This window comes from Chiloscyllium plagiosum, chromosome 16 (assembly GCF_004010195.1).
Source record: "Chiloscyllium plagiosum isolate BGI_BamShark_2017 chromosome 16, ASM401019v2, whole genome shotgun sequence".
In the NCBI taxonomy this organism is placed as follows: Eukaryota; Metazoa; Chordata; class Chondrichthyes; order Orectolobiformes; family Hemiscylliidae; genus Chiloscyllium; species Chiloscyllium plagiosum.
The window spans coordinates 32163164-32183303 of record NC_057725.1 but is presented as its reverse complement, the minus strand read 5'-3'; the positions used below and the strand labels follow the sequence as shown (position 1 = coordinate 32183303).

The 20140-nt window shown below is 42.1% G+C and overlaps 1 protein-coding gene across 1 annotated transcript in view; it reads right to left on the bottom strand.

The window, feature by feature from the left end:
* Positions 1–3025: 3025 nt before the first annotated feature.
* The window catches only part of ric8a (RIC8 guanine nucleotide exchange factor A), a 31406-nt gene continuing 14291 nt past the window's right edge, over positions 3026–20140 (bottom strand). The window contains exons 3-10 of the mRNA XM_043705710.1: positions 14710–15315; positions 12424–12518; positions 10496–10646; positions 8229–8324; positions 7576–7720; positions 5655–5799; positions 5042–5161; positions 3026–4139 (exon numbers count right to left, since the gene is read on the bottom strand). Of these exons, the coding sequence (XP_043561645.1) occupies positions 4019–4139; positions 5042–5161; positions 5655–5799; positions 7576–7720; positions 8229–8324; positions 10496–10646; positions 12424–12518; positions 14710–15315 (1479 nt within the window). The 3' untranslated portion in view covers positions 3026–4018. The remainder of the gene's footprint in view (positions 4140–5041; positions 5162–5654; positions 5800–7575; positions 7721–8228; positions 8325–10495; positions 10647–12423; positions 12519–14709; positions 15316–20140) is intronic.

Below are 20140 nucleotides of genomic sequence, written 5' to 3'. Positions count from 1 at the left end.
CAACAGATTACTTAGCAGAGTGGCCAATCACCAGAACAATGCATTGAAACAGAAAATGGGATGCTGCTTCATCTGCAGAGTATTTTCAGCTTCTGCAATATTTTGTTCCTTTTATATCCCTTTTACAGATTCCACATGCCTTTTTCTTGGCTTTATCTATTGATGCTACCCTGTTAATGGCCTCTATTATCTTACTAAGGCCACTGTTCTATTTAAAATCTCAAGTTTTTGTTGAATTTTGTTCCCCTATTTTTATTTTCAAACTTTTATTTCATATGTTTCTACTTTGAACTGCATCTGCCTGCCCATCCTGAGAGCCTTCACTCACCATCACTAGTCTATATGTTTTATTTTATTTACTCATGGGATGTGGGTGGTTCTGGCCAGACCAGAATTTATTCCTCATCCCCAGTTGCCCAGAAGGCAGCTAAGAATCAACCGCATTTCTGTGGGTCTGGAGTCATGTGTAGACCAAACCAGTTAAAGACAACAGATTTCCTTCCTTAAAGGAGATCAGTGAACCGGGTGGATTTTTCCAACAATTGACAATGTTTCATTGTCATCATTAGACCCTTAGTTTCAGATTCTTCTTCCATGTGCTTGCCTACAATCTTTTACCATCTGCACCATCACATGGTGCCATTAGCAAATTTTTAGGTATTATTTTCTTGATTCTCACGACTAGATCAACAGCAGAGCAAACACAATCTTCATGGGGCACTGTCTCTCATTATCTTTCCTGCCAAGAATCTTCCTTTATTCTGACCCACTGCTTTCTGCCACATTCCTAACTATCTGATAACGTACCATCTTTCCATTCATTCCAGGTGCCAATAACTTTACCATCCATCTCTTATGGGGACCCTTATCAAATAATTTCTAAAAGTTCATATCAACCACATCCATTACAATTCTCTTATTCCTGTTTATTTTGTTGTCAGTTTTCATTGCCAGAGTTAGAATACAATACAGAGAGGGATACTCAAAACTCTTGTGATTAAAATTCAGTGATGTACCCTAACTAGAACAACTATTAAGTCTGAAGGTGTGTGGAGTGAGGAGCATCTTGAGGGGCTGAGGGTGCAGAGTGAATGGATGTTTGTGGAGGTGCATGGAGTGAGAGTATCAGGGCAAGACAGTGAGAGACTTCTACTGTCTTGATGCTGGAACAAAGATGTGTCATAGAATCCAAGAATCCTGTAATGAACAGGGATACACCATGGCTATTAGAAATTGTCTTTCTTTGATGTATTTCACCTTACCATCCATCAATTAGCAAACTGCCACCCATGTTCTGGGATACTGTGCGAATCTCCATCTAGTTCCTATCTGGAAAGGACAAATCTTGCTTCAACTCAAAGGTTTCACTTACTCTCATTAAATACCATGATCTATACTGTGCTAACCTAGAGGTTATGCAATGAACAATCCCAAAGCCACGTGTTTAAATCCCTGCATACCAATGGACATGCTGGCTATGATTTTCCAAAATTCCCTACATTCTGGAAGTCAGCAAATGCAACACCACTGCTCAGGAAAGGTTGGAGAGAAAAACCATGAAACTACAGGCCAGTTAGTTTGACATCCATCATTGGAAAAGTGCTAGAATCTATTAATGAAGTCTTAATAAACCAAGAGAAGTACTGTATGATTAGAAAGAGTCACATGATTTTACAAAAGGCAAATCTTGTTTGACAAAATTTATTAGAATTTGTTTAAAGGGCAAAATTAGTATGGCAGATAAAGGGGAACCAGTAGATCTAGTATACTGGGATTTCCAAAAGACATTCAATAAAGTGCCACACAAAAGGTTAATACACAAGATATGGGCTCAGTTGGATGTAGTATATTAGCCCAAATATAGGATTGGTTAATGGCAGCAAGCAAAGAGTAAGCGCAAATGGAGAATTTTAAACTTGGCAGGCTGTAACTTGTGGAATGCCACAAGGGTCAGTGCTGGAGCCTCAGTAATTTACAGTCTGTATTAATGACAAATGAAAAGACAGAGAAATGCATCAAAAGGTTTTGCTGATGCTGAAAACTTAGGTGGTAATGAAAGCTATGAGGAGAACACAAAGAGGTTCAAAGAAAAATAAGTAAGTTAAGTGAGCGGACAACAGATAAAATATAATGTGTTGTGAGATGATTCACTTTGACCATAAGGACAGAAAAAAAATTCAAAGGTGGGAAACTTCTAAATATTGATGTTCAGAGAAATGGGAGTGCGCTCGTTCTAGGAACACAACAGATTGGCATGCAGCAAGCAATGAGGAAAGCAAACAGCATAATGCCGTTTCTTGCAATGGATAGAAAAGTCTTGTTACAAATGAGTAGGATTTGCTGAGACCATACCTGGAATACTCTGCAGTTTTAGTCTCCATATCTAAAGGAAGGGAATACTTGCATTGGAGGCAGGAGAGTAAAGGTTCACTAAGGATGAAAAGGTTTTCCCACCTTGAGAAGATGAGTAAATTGGATCTCTGTGTTCTGGAGTTTAGAAGAATGAGAAATGATCTCATTGAAACATATAAAATTCTAAAGGGGTCTGACAAAGGAGATATGGAGAGGTTGTTTCCCCTAGCCAGGTTATCTAGAACAAGCAGGCATAGTTTCAGGATAAGGGAATGATTATTTAGGATTGAGATGAGGAGAAATTTCTTCAATCGAAGGGAATTCACTACTTCAGCAGGTTGTGGATGCAACTGAAAACAGGCTCAAGATTCTTGTATATTTTTCTTCCAAATTTAAATAGATTTAATAGAGGTTAATCAAATAATGCAAGGGCTGGATACAGTCCTTATTAACAGATTATTTCAGTTGTACAGGTTGGGGATGTATTAATAGAGTAGCTAAGAATAGAGTAACCCACCCAGACCCATTTTGCTCTGAATAAGGTTGCCCACCAACACTATGGGCAATTTAGCATGGCGAATTCACCTGGCCTGCACATCTTTGGACTGAGAGAGGAAACCGGAACAAATCCGCACTGGCACAGGGAGAATGTGCAAACTCCACACAGACAGTCGCCCGAGGCTGGAATTGAACCTGGGACCCTGGTGCTGTGAGGCAGCAGTGCTAACCACTGAGCCACCATACTGCCTGTTTATTGCCTGTTAATTTCCTCTATTTACATGTCACAAGAGACCTGCATCACATAATGAAAAATTCAGCACAGAAGTTAGCTATTCGGTTCGTCACCTGTACTCATTCTCGGTGAGTTCAGTGTTCTCCTATTTTTTAAACATTATGACAAATTATTCATTTATCAGCTAGAATAAAATGTGACAGACCAGGAACTTGGAGAAAGTTTATTCTCCTTATTAAAGGGCAGGAGGGTTGGGAGTATGGGGAAAGATGGGGTGGGAAGTAGTAAAGCAGCAGAGGTTGATGGTCTTGTCCCATTAGGAATTCGGAAAGGCAGCAGGGCTCAGACTAGACGGGAGGTTGAGAAACAGAACTAATGGCCAACATGGCTCATGCCAGATAGATGGCCAGGTGGTGCAATGTTCAGCTGTGAGGGGTTTGCACTGGATAGCTGGCTGGGTTGGCGTAACACCTACCCTGGGGGCAGCAGAATTTGTTCAGAGAGCCACATTTCGGACCATCAGCTGGGATGGTACTTACACCACAGAGCCTCACTGGCAGAAGTTTCTGAAGCTCATGGTGAGGAACCCAGCAATATGTATTGTTTGCTTAACATTGATAACCTATCAATGTTTGTTCATGATCTTTAACAAAACAAAATTATAAATATTCACCATATACAGTGCATTTTTATTGCTCTGATGGAAGAGTTACCTCAAATGTTATGAGCATTTAGATATTTTGGAGGCACCTCAGTACTTTGTCAACAAAACACGTTAAGACATCAGACCTGTCCACGATGCCCCAGAATCCTTTACTGGGACAACAGACTACACTAAGCTACCAGTCACATATCTACCAGTGTGGAAACTAACAGTGACAAAACTCATCAAGCAATGAGTTGCCTCCATAGACATTCTCGCATTCAGCTGTTTCAGTCTGAATCAGTGTCAGAGTCTGATGTCTCTCGCACTTCCACCATATGCTGCATCATCTCGTCCAAAGGAGCTAGCTTCCCATCTGGGGTCACTCCCATTGGCTGAATTATCTGCTCCCTGTGTATTAAACAAAACAGCAAAATTGCGGTTATGAATGAACCAAAATACATGAAGAATGAACCGGTATCTGGTCAGTCAATGCTCTCACTTTTTACAAAATAACTCGTTCATCAGGTGTGAGCATCAGTGGAAAGGCCAGCTCCCTCAGTCCCAGTCCAGCTGAGGCTCAGGTCTCCTCTAATCTGGATAGGGCTCTCTAATGTTGTTCCATTCTAACCCAGAAAGAGTACCACTTGACATCAGAAAATCTGGGGCAAAGTGACAGTGGTATTTAAATCACTGCTCTTCCAGCCCAGAAACCTGAAACAAAGACATGAATCTTTCAACCAATTCATTCAATGCAAGTGTTGAGGGAGACCAGTGAGAAATTATCACTTTGGGTCTTGGTCTGTGACATTAACCCATTGGATTAAATTCCACTTTGGCTGTTTCTAAAAAGAAAGTCTGTCTACTTGAAACATGTTAGCAAATGGAGATCATGCAATTTTATTTGGAATTTGTGTCACCTTAATATCTCACAGACCAATTTTGCTCCCACTTCTTATGTTAGGGACAGTTAAGAATGTTATGGTATTTTTCATTTTCATCTTTAAAAGATTAATAAAGTTTTATTACACAGAGAAGGAATTGCTACGACTCTGATGGGAGGAGTGTGTTGGTAATAAGGCCCCATTACTTCACAAACTATACTAAAAGTGTGAATGTTTTATTTAGTCACTAAAATGGTCAATTTGTTTCTCTTTGTTACTGGTATCCAGAACAAAAACAGGAGTTTCACCAGGTTCCTTCAATAAACTCAAAAATAACAGGTTTATTACAGACAACATGTGTTCTTACAATATGTAGAAAAACTAGTCATCAGTTGTGCTACATTATCAGAACTCCACTGCCTCTCTTACCTGGACAGCTTATCAAACATGTTAAACAGTTTCATGGCCTCATATTCCTTCTGCTCGTCTGTCATTTCATCCATGGGATTCACAGCCCTCTCCTCCACTCGACCAGTTACAGGATTGATGCTACAATACACACAGATCGCGAGGGAAAAGGTGTCAGGGACTGTTCAAAATGAAGGCTTCCCCTTCCCCTCCGCTACCCCAGAATACCAGAATTTGGGGAATTCACATGGTAGAGGTGTTGTCAGTCCCAATAGCTCAATTTACAAGCTAAAGTCAGAATCCCTGACACGATAATTGATCATGGACACAGAAAAGGTCCTTCCTCAGAACTCCACAATTCTGACCTCTTAAGCATCTCTGATATTAAGGATTCCATTATTGAAGTCATTCTGTCTAGCAATTTAGGACTGTGGCTCTGGAATTTGTTCCCGACTACTAACCTCTTCCTTTAAGATGCTCCTTAAAACCTCCTTTCTTTGATCAAGCTGACCCTTACATCTTTATATGCGATTGAGTATCCAATTCTGTCTAAACATCACCCTTCAAGAAAATTGGGATATTTTACTTCATTACAGGCACTACATTATTGCACTTTGAATGGACATTGACTCACTTGGGTTTGGCTTCTTTGTATTCTTCAGTGTCTGTGTCTTCATCCTCGGAATACATTCCCTCCAGCGTCCGACCTCCCATCAGTCCTCGAGCAGCGAGCAGACCAGCTGCATTTCCGTAGCCAGTGTACTTAACAAACCTTGCCACTAAACAAGAATATATAGAGGGGTGCAGTTACAGAGCATGCTCAGGCATGAGCTAAGTCGGGAGAAGGAGTTGGGATCACCTCCCTCCAGGTCTGGCCACTCTCCTATTCCAGCTCTACTTGCCCCAGAGTTGGAGAAACCTGAGCAAAGTCATGGAAACTGGTCAGTCTAACAACTCAGCACAAGTCAAGGATTGACTTCAGGACCATGGCAACCTGTTCAACTAGTCACAATGTACAGCACATTCAATTATAAACCATAATGAAGCTTTTTAATCAACTTCAAACAAGGGAAATGTCTCAATCATCATTTTGGGTTAAGCTTGAGTGAAGAAGATAAAAGTAGAGGATGTTATGAGCATATAAAACAAAAGGAAGCAATATAAAACATAGAATCCAATTCTAAAAGAGGTGCAGGAGCAGAGGGACCTGTGGATGCATGTGCACAAATCATTAGAAAGTGACAGGCCAGCTTGAAACATTGGATAATAAATCGAGGCAGAGTACAAAGGTATGGAGGTCATGGTAAACCCTTATAAAACATTGGTTAAATTGTGTCTGATTGTGAGCATTGCACTTCAGGAAGGCATGAAGGCAATAGAGAAGGTGCAGGAAAATTTACAATTTCCAGGGAATTTCTGTGAATGGATGAGTCTGTGAATGGATGAGCAAAGCAGGCTGTTCCCCTTAGGGAAGATTGAGAGAATTGATAGAGGTGTTCAAAATCATGAATTAGTCTACAAATCAGAGGCACTTATTCAAGGTGAATGACTATACAACCCAAGGTGACATAAGAAAAAACATCTTTTTTTAAATGCCATAAGTGATTAGGATCTGGAATGCATTGCCTGAGAGCATGATGGAGGAAAATTCAATTGTCACTTCCCAAAGGGAGAAGTATTGCAGGGCTAAAGGAAAAGTCAGGGGAATAGATGTGGGTGGGTGGGTGTGGAAGGGTTAGGTCAAGAATCTCATGAAGAGAAGTTTCCCCTCCCTGGCGATGTCTTCTTGGAAAATGCCCATGCAGAATCTCTTCAGAGCTGGAAGGCCATACCCAGCTACTGCTGCATGCCTGGAACTTGCACGAGGAGGCTGAGAAAGGGGAGTAACCGGTTGAAAGAGAGGTCAAGCACAGTAGCAGCAGCAGTCCATGTACATGGCCCCCAGGTTCTGTGACTGGCCTGACCCCCAAGCAGCTTGTCAGCTGGAGAAGGCTGGGTGAACAGGCTGAACGCAGCTAAGGAGGAGACAACTATGGAGTAACTGCCAGCAAGGGGAAGCTCCTCTTTGTCAGCCCCTGGCTCCCTGACTTGTGTCACACTTCTGGCTGAAACGTTTAGCAAAATTCCAAAGAATAGCTCTACTGCCTTGTGAATTCAATTACACTGACTGTGTCTTTACACATGCATGCTCTTCGTGCCATCTGTTGGCGACATTTTAGAGTATTTGCAGCCAATTCTATAGTAACCTAAATCAACAAATATCTATCAAGCTCAGTACTGAAAGCTCTAATTAACCTTTAACATCCAGAGGTATTTGGGGCAGAGAGTTCCAGGTTTCCAATATGTTTTGCGTGAAAAGGTACTTTGTGACATCACCTGTGAAAGGCCTGCAAGGTTGTTGTAAGGCTGTTCTGGCTTCCCAGTTAGAGAGAATAGTTAATTCCTGTAAGCCTGGTCAAACACTTCATCTTCTACAACACCTCAACTGTTTAACGTTCTAGGCTCGTGGCAGCATCAGCCTAAGCGAGAACATGAGGAAAATCAGAGGGTCTTACCACTTTCCTTACACAGAACGAAGAGAAACTCAGCAGCACAGTGCTTGAGATCCGTGTCGATGTGAGTCATCAGACGAACAAGTTTGTTCCGGAGTAAGTTTCCCACTTCGGGTCGTGTTTGTACATCACGGAGTGGAGGGAGGACCTGGAGGAATCAAAGCCACTCCCAGCTGTTAATGCTCAGAGCAAACAGAGTCACCATGCAATCAGCAACTGAGCGTGAGGCAATAGCATCAGACAGCAGCAAGCACATACCATGCAAGGATCACACATGACACAGGTGTACGTGCACAGACACATGTTAGTTTAACAACAGGCGGATATCTTTCCAATGTCATAAATCGAGTCTTCATGTGAGGCAAAAGAGAAAATGCTGAAAATCTCAGCAGGTCTGGTAGCATCTGTAAGGAGAGAAAGGAGCTGACGTTTCGAGTCTAACTGACCCTTTGTCAAAGCAACCGCAGTAATTTGCTTTTATCTTCATGTGAGACATCTAGTTATGGAGCATTACTGAGTGACAGTGCGAGTCACAGTCAGGGTCAAGGCAGGGACTGAGCAGGATCAGAATGTGGCAGGGGCATGGCAGAGGCAAGGCACAGCAGGGTCACAAGTCTCCCCACCATTGTCAATTTTCTGTCTAAGGGTAATCTTACCCGCATGCGGAGGAATTTCCTGGTTTCTCGGTGTGCCCGGGCACTCTCTGTTAGTAAATTGAGTGCAGGGATCAGTGTTTCCCTCAGTTTGTGACCCTGTGGGGAAGAGAAATCATCAGTAGTTCAGGAAGAACTAAACTCCAGCCATGTTGTTCATATTCACGGTGAGACCCACTACAGCCAGGTTTAACCATTCCAAATCCTGATAGCAATTCATTCAGGTGAAATCTTTGCCTGAATTTCTTCCATATTTAGTACAATTACATTTCACGTAATGTCAACTCCTTATTCAAACAGCTGTCATACCATGTCCCTGCTCTCCCTTCCTCTTTCTAGGGTTCACAAGACAAAGTTCAAAGACCAGAGCTGCAGCTGCAGCTCCGGGAGGAAGCCCATCATCTCAGAGATGACCTTTTGCTCCTTGTCTATCCCATGAGTCCAATTATTCTAGCTTCAGAAACCTTTTACAATTTGCTGCTCAGTCCAGCAATTCACACACACTACAGCACAGGAACAGGCCATTCAGCCCAACTGGTCCATGCTGGTGGTTGTCCACCACATGAGCCTTCCTCACCTGACTTCCTCCAACCTCATTAACACATCATTCTATTCCTTTCTGCCTCATGTTTATCTTGATTCCTCTTCGATGCATCCATTACAAAACCCAGAAGACAGGGCTGCGTACAGTACTAATCACCAGGGCCTTTGCCTTCACGGTCTAGCCTTGGACAGCACTGGCCCCCTCTTTCTTTCTTTCTTTCTTTTTCTCTCTCTCTCTCTCTCTCTCTCCCTCAAATGGCTGCCCAATAGCTCAAAGTGCTTACAGCAAGCAATACCAAGGGTGTTCTGCTCCAACTCAAAATTCCAGAGCTTGGGATCCGATTTTCCTGGAACAAGAGCTGGTCTCAGTGCAGCTATTTGCTTTAACAGCTAGGGTGGATGCTGGACGATGCTGGCACTTGCCTGTTTGCTCACCATTCCACGCAGGTAACAGCCCAGTAAAGGAGTCCATGGAACAAAACCAGAAATTGCTGGAGAAACTTAGCATGGTCTGGCAGCATTTGTGGAGAGAAAGCAGAGTTAACATTTAAGATCCAGAATTGTATTCCGAAGAAGGGTCACTGGACCTGAAACGTTGGCTCTGCTTCCTCTCCACAGATGTGCCAGACCTGCTGTGTTTCTCCAGCGATTTCTGTTTTATTTCAGATTTCCGCATCTACAGTTTTTGGATTTATTTAAAAAGTCTCCATGTTGTCTTTAAAATGTGTTCTCCCCAAGTAATGATTGAAAGGACTCCATTCTAACTTTGACGAGCGAAATCCAGGTAGTTTTGAGAGCTTTTAAATTTCTTATTTCCTTCCTGTACAATGTTTTCTAATTTATCACAATGGCTGTAGCATTGTCCTGGTGGTTTTATTCATGCAAGACCAATTATATCTAACTAGAGGACCTTTACCTTTGGACCATGACACTCCTCAGTCTCAGTGTCCCTGCAGTCTATATTTTCTAGCCAGGGGAAACAAAGTCTCAGTATTTACCCTGTCAAGCTCCTTCAGAATCTTTAGATGTTTCAAGGAGATCTCATTCTTCCAAACACAAAAGATACAGAGAGAAAATGCTAGAGAAACTCAGCAGGTCTGGCTGTATCTGTGGAGAGAGAAACAGAGTTAACTTTTCAAGGATGATATGACTCTTCTTTGAAGACCTCCAGCATCCACAGTATTGTACATTTACCAAAAAGAGTACAGATCCAATTTACTCAGGCTCTTGTCACAGAATAATTCTCTCATTCCAGAGACCAAACTAGTGAATCTTTGTTGTACCGGCTCCAATGAATCTATAAACTGACTTAAATATGGAGACCAGAATTATACCCAGTACTCTAGGTGTGGTCTCACTAAAGTCGAAGAGTCATAGAGATGTACAGCATGGAAACAGACCCTTCGGTCCAACCTGTCCATGCTGACCAGATATCCCAACCCAATCTAGTCCCACCTGCCAACACCCGGCCCATATCCCTCCAAACCCTTCCTATTCATATACCCATCCAAATGCCTCTTAAACTGTCACAGACTTCCTTGCTCTTATATTCCAATCACTTCATAAAAAAGATACCATCTGCATTTCTAATTTTTGCTGTATCTGTAGATGCTTCTTGTTCCTCTGAGCATCAACATTTACAAGTTTTGGGCATTTTAAAAATTACTAGAATGTTACATTTTTATTACGAATAATGTTTCAATGAATGTTGACAATCTGATGCTCACCCTATCCAATCTCTTCTCCAAGAATTCTAAGAGCAAGTTGACAGCATCCATGTTCATTCCCATATATTCAACGGAGCCCAGCTGAACTCTGGGGGTGAGCAGGACATCCAAACACATCAGTGGCAGATTCCCCAACAAGTTCACCGTGTGACTGTGAAAACAGGAAACTAGTGGGAGGACAGCACATTTAGCTGAAACTCATCACTCTCTCTTGCACATGTAGACCCAGCTCACACTCTCAGGCCCTATTCATTGCCAACACACAAATATACACTAGAGTTAATGCAATCTTGCACACAATCCCCAGATCAAACTCAGCTATCACACACAGCCTTGCATTTGCACATTGTCAACGTGTCCGATTATCTCACGGACACACAGTCATAGACACACACAAAAGACAGAGTCACATACCCTCACAACCATAGACACATACAGTTACACACCTCTCGCATGATAACAGCAGCTACTGAGGGTGTAGCCTCTGCTGCTCCCAATCACAGCCAGTCAAAAGGCAGCAGGTTCAACAAACAGGAGGCAGATGATAGTTCCCCTCGGGTAGTTTTGGAACAGAGGGAAAAACAAAAGCAAAGGCCAGAATTCTCTTTTACACAATTAAGCATTCTGCAAAATTGTGGAAATTTCTCATCTGTGCATAGAACTCTGCAGTACAGAGAAGCTACAAGGCTCATCAGGCATGTGGCAACAATGTGGGGAAAAAAAGCCATTAATTAATCCTCCTCCCCTACTGTCCTGTAAGTTCTTTCCCTTCAAATACATGTGTCTTTGCCTCTTAAGAGATCACTGGAAATCTATTTCAACTTGTTAAGGAGCACATTCCAAATGTCAAGATACCTGAGAAATTATTTTGTCTTATTTTCGTTTAGTTCTTTTGGCAATTATCTGAAATGTGTTGGATACCAACTGTCCCACCACTGAAAACATTGTTTCCTTATTTACTTTATCAAAATTTGAACACTTTTACTAAATCTCCTCAACCTTCTCTGCTCCAAGGAGATAAATTGGAGTTTCTCTGGTCTCTCTTCATAACTGATGCTACTTGCATGATGATGCTGTAATTTCAAGAGCTTATTTTGTTCTGGTTTCTTTTAAGAGAGCGATTGAATGAAAGGTGTCGAGCCAGCTACGGAAGACCACTTGAGTAAGCAGCTTGGGATTTTTTTAAAATGCAGCTTGAATGGGTGTGGCCAGCTCTCACTAATTAGAATTTGTAGGTTTGGTTTTTCAGTAGCATCAGAAGCTATTAGCGAGTTGGAAGCTTCAGTGAATGTCTCATGGCTGCTACTCTCTCTTAATTTTCTGGGTTTTTTTCTCTCCTGGATGGGAGAACTGCTTGAGAGAATCTGTGTTTGAATTTTTCTTTCTTTGCCAAGGGGTGTGCTTATGGGATTACTGTATCTATTATTCTGGAAGTTTCCAATAGTTAACTTATTCTAAAAATTCCTCTTTCTCTTGTGGCATTTTAGCTACAGTGTTTAAGTATATTGTGTTATGTAGTCTGACCAGTCACATTGCATCTGGAACAGCCACTTCATATTTGTCTTTAAAAATAAGAAAATGTTAGGGTCCAGGGTCCTTTTTAAAAATATTCTGTGGGGTCTGGTCTGGTCTATAATACTTGGGACCAACACAAATCACAGCTTTGGTTTGCTCAGCTACTACCTTAAGCTTTCCCACACTCTTACTTCCTTAACAAATTCACTAAACTTAGTTAAACCAGACCTATCGTTTTGAAACAAACAATTTGTCAATTGGATTCATGATATTTTGTTATTGTTCAGTATAGACACAAATCTAACTGATATATAGTTTTCAACATTAGTTTACATAAAGACAAATGAGGTTTCAGGCTGGGGAGAAGGTAACAAGCAGGAAGGGTGAGTGGGACTACAAAGTACTGGCCCTACCTGTGCAGTTCCTCCGTTCTGTCTTCGCCATCAGCTTTGACCAGGAGGCAGTGACGCAGAATGGCCACAAGATGACGATAGAGAGCAGCATCTTCCTATCGATACACAGAATTATACCACAGCTAAGTATTAGCAGTTCAGATACTTCTCCAAATTTTAGATTTCTTCAATGTACATTGATGTTTGTCAAAAATCCAGTTGAGAGAGAAGGCTTGCCAGAATATGTATCAAAGGTTAAAATCTTAGGATCACTGAGTAAACAAAATGGATTCAGCGGTAAAGAAAGTTTAGGTCACTGAATAAACTTATTAAGATGAGCTGAATAGCTAACATAATCCATTTCTGCCTTAAATCACTGTGAAGAAACTGTGACTAAAGTGATAAGAATGCTGTGCTATCAGAAAGTCAGTACTAAGAGAGCCCTGCACTGCTAGAGGATCTTGACGTTCGAGTAGGCACAAAATCAAGGGCCAAAGGGTCTGTACTGTGCTTTACTGATCTATGTCCTAAAACCGCACTTGGACGTGGGGGAGGACTGAAAAAAAACGCAGCACTGTTGGAGGAGCAGTAGTAATGGAGCACTGCACCATTGGAGAGACAGTAGTGATGGAGCACTGCACTGTTGGAGAGACAGTAGTGATGGAGCACTGCACTGTTGGAGGAGCAGTAGTAATGGAGCACTGCACTGTTGGAGAGACAGTAGTGATGGAACACTGCACTGTTGGAGGAGCAGTAGTAATGGAGCACTGCACTGTTGGAGAGACAGTAGTAATGGAGCACTGCACTGTTGGAGAGACAGTAGTGATGGAGCACTGCACTGTTGGAGAGACAGTAATGATAAAGCACTGCACTGTTGGAGGAGCAGTAGTAATGAAGCACTGCACTGTTGGAGAGACAGTAATGATAAAGCACTGCACTGTTGGAGGAGCAATAGTAAGGGAGTGTTGACTGTTGGAGGGACAGTGTCGAGGGAGTGCTGTACTATCAGAGGATCAGGACAGTGTCGAGGAGTGCTGTACTATCAGAGGATCAGAACTGAATTAGTGCTGCACTATTGCAGCATCAGCACTGATGGAACATTATACTAGCAATTTTTTTTATTACAGAAAATCTCCTGTTTTCCCACTCAGTTGGATGTAAAAGATCCTATGCATAGAAAGGAAAGGGGGGAGGGTCTTCTCGGTGATCTGGCTTACATCAGCTTTGGCAGACACTATTAACATAGAATGTTACAGCAGAAAAATAGACCGTACACCCTTAATGGTTCATGCTGGTATTTATGTCCACACATATCTCCTTTCACCTTACACCATCCTGCCCAATTAACATGTCATTTTATTACCTTGTCCCCAATGTTACCTCGCTTCACCTGAAATATAATCACATCTAATCAATCAACTCTAAGACATTTCTGCTGAATTCCTCATTGGATTAATTTATGACTATTTTATATTAATGACCCCTAATTCTGGTGTCTCCCACAAGTGGAAACATCTTCTGTGTCAACTCTAGCAAATTCATTCAAGGTTTGACAGGCCTGTCTCTATAAGATCACCCATCAGCCTTCTTTTGTCTAGAAATAAGTATACAACTCTGTTCAATACTTCCTGATAGGTGTAACCACTTAGTCCTTCTAGTATTTTTCTTTGCTTCTTCCCCAGGTTTCGCTTGATCTTGTTAGAAGATGACCAGAATTATACACAAAGTACTCCAGATGTGGTCATATCAAAGTTCAATAGAAGTTTTAATTAATTAATCAGCTTTGTAATTCTATCCCTCTCAAAACGGATCAAGGCAATTTAAAAAAAGTAAATCAGCATTTATAACCATACAGTAGTTTTTACAATTGGTGTATCTGTATCCTGGATCTGTCAGTCCTCTATCCTTTTCAGATTTTTATTCTCTGAGGAAAATATAGCCTCTTTATTCTTTTTGCCAAAATATACCAGCTCATAGTTATCCATAATGAAATCATTGGATAAATTTATGGCAGTCTACAAGCCTATCAGTGTATTCCTGTATTTTATCACTGTTGGTATCTTTATTTACTACAGTCACATCCCCAAGTTTTGAAATATTTTCCTCGATTCTAAATTCAAGTGGTTACAGTAAATGTTGAAGAAGAATTAGCCATTAGCCCAACATCAGCGCCCCCCCCCCCACCCCATTTATAAAGCCTTGCTGGCTGGCATTAACTGAGTCATAAGTATTAATTTTGCCCCTTATTTCAACCTCTAGAATCTTATAGAAGGGACTGATCAGAGTGAGAGAATCAGAAAGAGTCACCTCATCCACTTCTCTTTTGTTCAAGTCAAAAGTGATGTTAAAGAGGATCTTCAGAATTTCCATTGCGCAGTCAGTTTGCTGACGGGCCAGTGGCGGTCCATCAGTGGCCACCTCATATGTATCTGACCACCTGACACCCAGCGTGCTCTCCAGAGCATCTGTCAGCAGACTCACACCTCGCAGCTCGTGACCCAACTGCCTGCGGATGTCCAGCCTGAGAGCCGTGAGGAGGAACAGCAGGCGGCAATCAAAGAATTTGATATCATGTGTCAGGTTCTTCCCATTGTAAAGTTTGAGTCGCTCAGTGAGACCCAGCACCATGCAGCTTTCTGCGCTTATCGCTTGTGCGGTAGGACTGTTGAACACCACATTGCAGAGGCATTTCAGAGCCTCAACTATCACATCAACATCAGGCATCCCATCCATTCGTTCTTCGCTATAATCAATTCCAGCGTGTCTGGCCAGGGTTCGCATGGCTCCCCTGGTGGTGAATGGCCTCAGATTGTTCTTGTCCCGGGATAGAATGCGCACTGTCCCCAGACAGGCCACCTGACATGCTGGCTGCAAATCCCGCTCCAAAAACTTGATCACCAATTTGCCGAGTTTCTGGGAACAAAATCAAGTGGAAAAATTAATCATGGGAGGAAATGATTGACAACTGAATATATTTACATTTTTAAGCCCATGTGCAATAACATTCTCACTGAGACCATCACAAGGAAATCTGTAATGAAAGGAATCTCTGCAATAGGGGACAATCAACAGTGTCTTTATTACTTTAATACACATTACCTATATTAAAATTTCAAGAGCATCTGCCACATCTCAAAGATTCACAGAATAAGGCCGATCAGCTCATTATACTTATCCTGGTACTAAATCTTATTTCTCTTTTCATGTATCCATTTATGTATTTCTCTTTCCAATCCTTAACCAATTCATATTTTTAAACGTTTCAGTCTCTGCCTCAGTATCCCATTGTGAGCACTCATTCCCTGTTCTTATGATAGGGTCGGTTAGCTCACTAGTTTGCAGTTTGGATGGATGCCAACATACAATTCCCATACTAGTGGCAGTCACCATAAAGGACTTTCCTTCTCAATGTTTCCCTTTGTCTGAACCATGTGCACCTCAGCCTAAACTACCACCAGTTATCTCTCTCTAATGAGACAGCAGGCCTATGGTTTGGTAGGACTATGGTGACTTTCACCCTCCTGTAAAGACAATTAGTCTAAATCTCCTCTTCACACTTACGATCATAATATTGTATGGAGACTGAATGACTAGAGAGTGACATTCAGTCATAGAATCATAAAATCCCTAAGTGTGGAAGCAGGGCCATTCAGCCCATCGAATCCACATTGACCCTCTGAAGTGCATCCCACTCAAACCCCCCTTCTACCCTATTCCTGTAACCCTGCATTTCCGATGGCTAGTCTACCTCGCCTACACACTCCTGCAGCCCAATGTCCCCATGCCAGCTCTTTAAAAGAGATATCCAATTAGTCCCAATCACTCTGCTCTTCCCTCATAACCCAGCAGATTTCCCCTTTAAGTATTTATCCAGCTACTCTGTTTTTTTTATTAGGGGATGTGATTGTCAGTAGTAAGTGGGGTGTCCCATTCTTGAGGTGTTTCAGTTCATGTGGTGTAGGGACATCTGTAGTGCTGTAATGTAGAGAAGGCCATTGACAGTGAAGGAACAGTGATTTGTCATTCCACGTCAGGATGTACAAAATTAAAAATCACAACACAGTAAAGGTTTACAGTAAACTTCTGCTATAAATTCTGTGTCCTATGATCTTATACTCCACAATCACCTGATGAAGGAGCAGCGCTCCGAAAGCTAGTACTTACAAATAAACCGTTGGACTATAACCTGGTGCTGTGTGATTTTTAATTTTGTACATCCAGTCCAACACTGGCACCTCCAAATCATGTCAGGATGGTGAGCGAATGGGATGTAGTTTGTGGCACTGGGGCTCCAGGCATCTGCTGTGCTTGTCCTTCTATATGGTAGTGGTTGTGGGTTAGAAGGTGCTGTCCAAGGGAAATTGCTATAGAATATGAATATTGATGATTTATAATGAGATGCTTTGTTTGATCCGACTGTTATGGTTCCAGTACCTGACAAATACTAAAAGGCAATTTAACAAGAATCCTATTAACAACGTGTCAAGCTGTATTTCTGTTGTAGCCTAATGAGGTGAGTAACTCAGTGAAGGTAGTTGTCCAAATGCAGAGATATTGTTGCATTAATGTCCTAATTATTTACTGCTATACTTAGCAATCTATCTCCCATCAAGCAGTTTATAGCCCAGGTGTTACTGTACCTATCATCATACAAACAGCTTATAAATAGATGGGAACTCCTGAGAGCAGGCAGAGATAAAAACACGACAAACAACTCTATCTCTCCATGGACCTGTCAACAGATGTAAACAAAATCTGTTGCTGTTCCCAAAGCACACAAACAGTGGAGCAAAATTCTTGACTCTTTCTCATAAAGCTTCGTATTTCTCCCAGCCCACTGAATTCAGCAGCTCAAGATCGAGATTATGTAGAATTTACCTCAGAAAAGATCAAGAATCATGGAATTTAGGGAAATTATAATATGGGGATTAAATTTTAAAATTTGAGTCAGGCCGTTTAGGGATGAAGAAAGAAAGCACTAATGGGATCCAGAGTAGCTTAGCAAGATGGATTCAAAATTGGCTTTATGGGAGGAGATAGAGTGTGCTGTCAGATGGCTGTTGTGTGACTGGAGGCCAGTGTCCAGTGGTGCACCAAAGGGTCCCTTATTGTTCCTGGTATACGTTATCAGTGTGGATGAGAAGGTTTGGAAGGGGGAAGTAATGAGAAATTTCTTTGCAGATGACACACAGATTGGCTGGGTAGTTAACAGTGAAGGAAAAGATCTTAGGTTACAGAGTAACATAAACCGATTGGTCAGTGGTCAGATCAGTGACAGTGACAGTTAACCCTGAAAAGTGTAAGATGATGTACTTTGAAAGAAGTTACTACACAAGAGAGTACTCAATGAATGGCAGGACATGAGGAAGCTCAGAGGAACAGAGGGATCTTGACTTGCTTGTCAACAAATCCCGAAGGTGGCAGGACAGGTAAGTCCTGGTTAAGAAAGGATGGTTAAAAAAAGAGACATTTGCCTTTATCAGTCATGGCAAAGGTTGCAAAGGTTATGTGGGAGCTGTATAACTGCTTGGTTAGATAACAGTTGGAGTGCTGTGTGCAATTCAGGTTGCATCGGAAGGATGTGACTGCATTGCCTGGGTGCAGAGGAGATTCAGAGGATGTTGCCTGGGTTGAAGCACTGTAACTATGAAGAGAGGCTGGGCAGGCTTGGGCTGTTTTCTTTACAGTACAGAAAGCTGAGGGGCAACCTGATTGAGATGTATATGTTTATGAGGGACATGGACAAAGAGGATAGAAAGCAGCTGTTCCCATGAGTTGAAGGGTCAATAATAAGAAGGCTTAATTTTAAGTGAAGGGCAGGAGATTTAGAGGGGATTGAGGAAATAAAAATTCACAGAGGATGGTAGGAATCTGGAATGCATTGTCTGATACGGTAATAGCAGTGGGAAACATCGCGACCTTTAACATGGATGAGCACTTGAAATATCATAACATTCAAGGCTAAGTGCTGGAAAGTGGGATTAGTAGAGATATGTCTGGATAGACTCGATGGGCCAAAGGGCTTCTTCTGTGCTACAACAAAGAATGAGTGAAAATCTGGAACTTTCTGCCCAGATCAAAAGATTTATTTTCCCCCAAAATTGAGCAAGGACTTCAAAGAATACACAGAAAAGGATACAGATCGTGAATTATCTAAATGATTGCATGGGTTTGAGGGGACGAATGGCTTGGTCCTTGAGTAATAGGCTCAATGGATTGTACAGGCTTCTGATCTCATTTAGCAGTGTTAAGGAGCTGGATAGCCTTCCCCTGCTCCAATGTAACAGGCTCGAGGGCTGAATAGTTTCCTCTTGTTCCTAATAACCTCACATAGGTTTTTTTTTTGATTCCCAGCTTAATGAGTTTTGAGAAGATTTGTAGCTCAGGTTGAGGTTCTGGATGTAGGTTTCCTTGCTGAGCTGCAAGGTTGGTTTTCAGACGTTTTGTCACCATACAAGGTAACATCTTCAGTGAGCCTCCGGATGAAGCATGGTCCACTTTCTATTTAGGTTACCTTGATTTGGTGATGTCATTTCCTGTTTTTTTTCTCTTATTGGGTGGTAAATGGGGTTCAAGTCGATGTGTTTGTGGATAGAGTTCCGGTTGGAATGCCATGCTTCTAAGAATCCTCGTGCGTGTTTCTGTTTGGCTTGCCCTAGGATGGATGTGTTGTTCCAGTCAAAGTGGTGTCCTTCCTCATCCACATGTAAGGATACTACTGAGAGTGGGTCATGTCTTTTTGTGGCTAGTTGATGTTCATGTATCTTGGTGGCTAGTTTTTCTGCCTGTTTGTCCAATGTAGTGTTTTTGTAGTGTGGTAACGAAACGTCTGAAAACAAGCCTTTCAGCTCAGTGAGCAAACCTACATCCAGTCCCAGCTTAATTTTCAGCTTCACTCACTGATTCAGTGCTTAAATATAACCGAGGGATAGTGGAACTGTGGAACAACAGGATTAGTTGGTGGATGTGTCAATGGTTGGTAGAGGGTCAATGGTGGGAGGGCAGTGCAGAAACTCAGAAGTGGAGGACATATACGGATTTAAGGGGTATCTAAGTTTAGATCACAGCAAGTCTGGAGGAATTTCAGCATTCGTTGTGGCACTGTCCAAGCAGTAAATCAATTCAAGGAATGTGACAAGATCCTGGTGAAGTCAATGGAGCGAGGATCAATCACTCCCTCTGTAAAACTATTTTCAGCACCTTCAACCGTCCAATTACTGAAATTCCAGAACATTCATAACCACTTATATTGACAAAGCTTTGCACTGTCATGGGGCCAGCACTGAGGGGGCAACACTCAGGAAGTTCTGCACTGTTGGTTGGGCAGTCCAGACACCCCTGTACTGTTGGACGAGCAGTACTGAAGGAACCCTGCATTGTTGAGGGGACAGTCCTGAGATAGTATGGCACAATAGGCGAATAATCTGGAGGGAGACCTGTACTGTTGAGGGGACAGTACTTAGAGAACCATTGTTGAGCAGATAGTACAGTTAGAGCCAAGAACTGTTAGAAGGACAGTTCTGCAGTCACATTGCACTGTTAAAAGGACAGTAGTTAGAAGGTGCTGCACTGTCCAAAGGAAAGTTCTGATGGATCCCTGCATCATGTGAACGATTCCAAGGGAACCCTGCATCGAATGAGGGATGGTTCCAATGGTGCAGTGTAACATCTGAAGAACACTACTGAGGGAACCCTGCACTGTCTGAGGGACAATACAGAGGGTGCACTGCACTGTCTG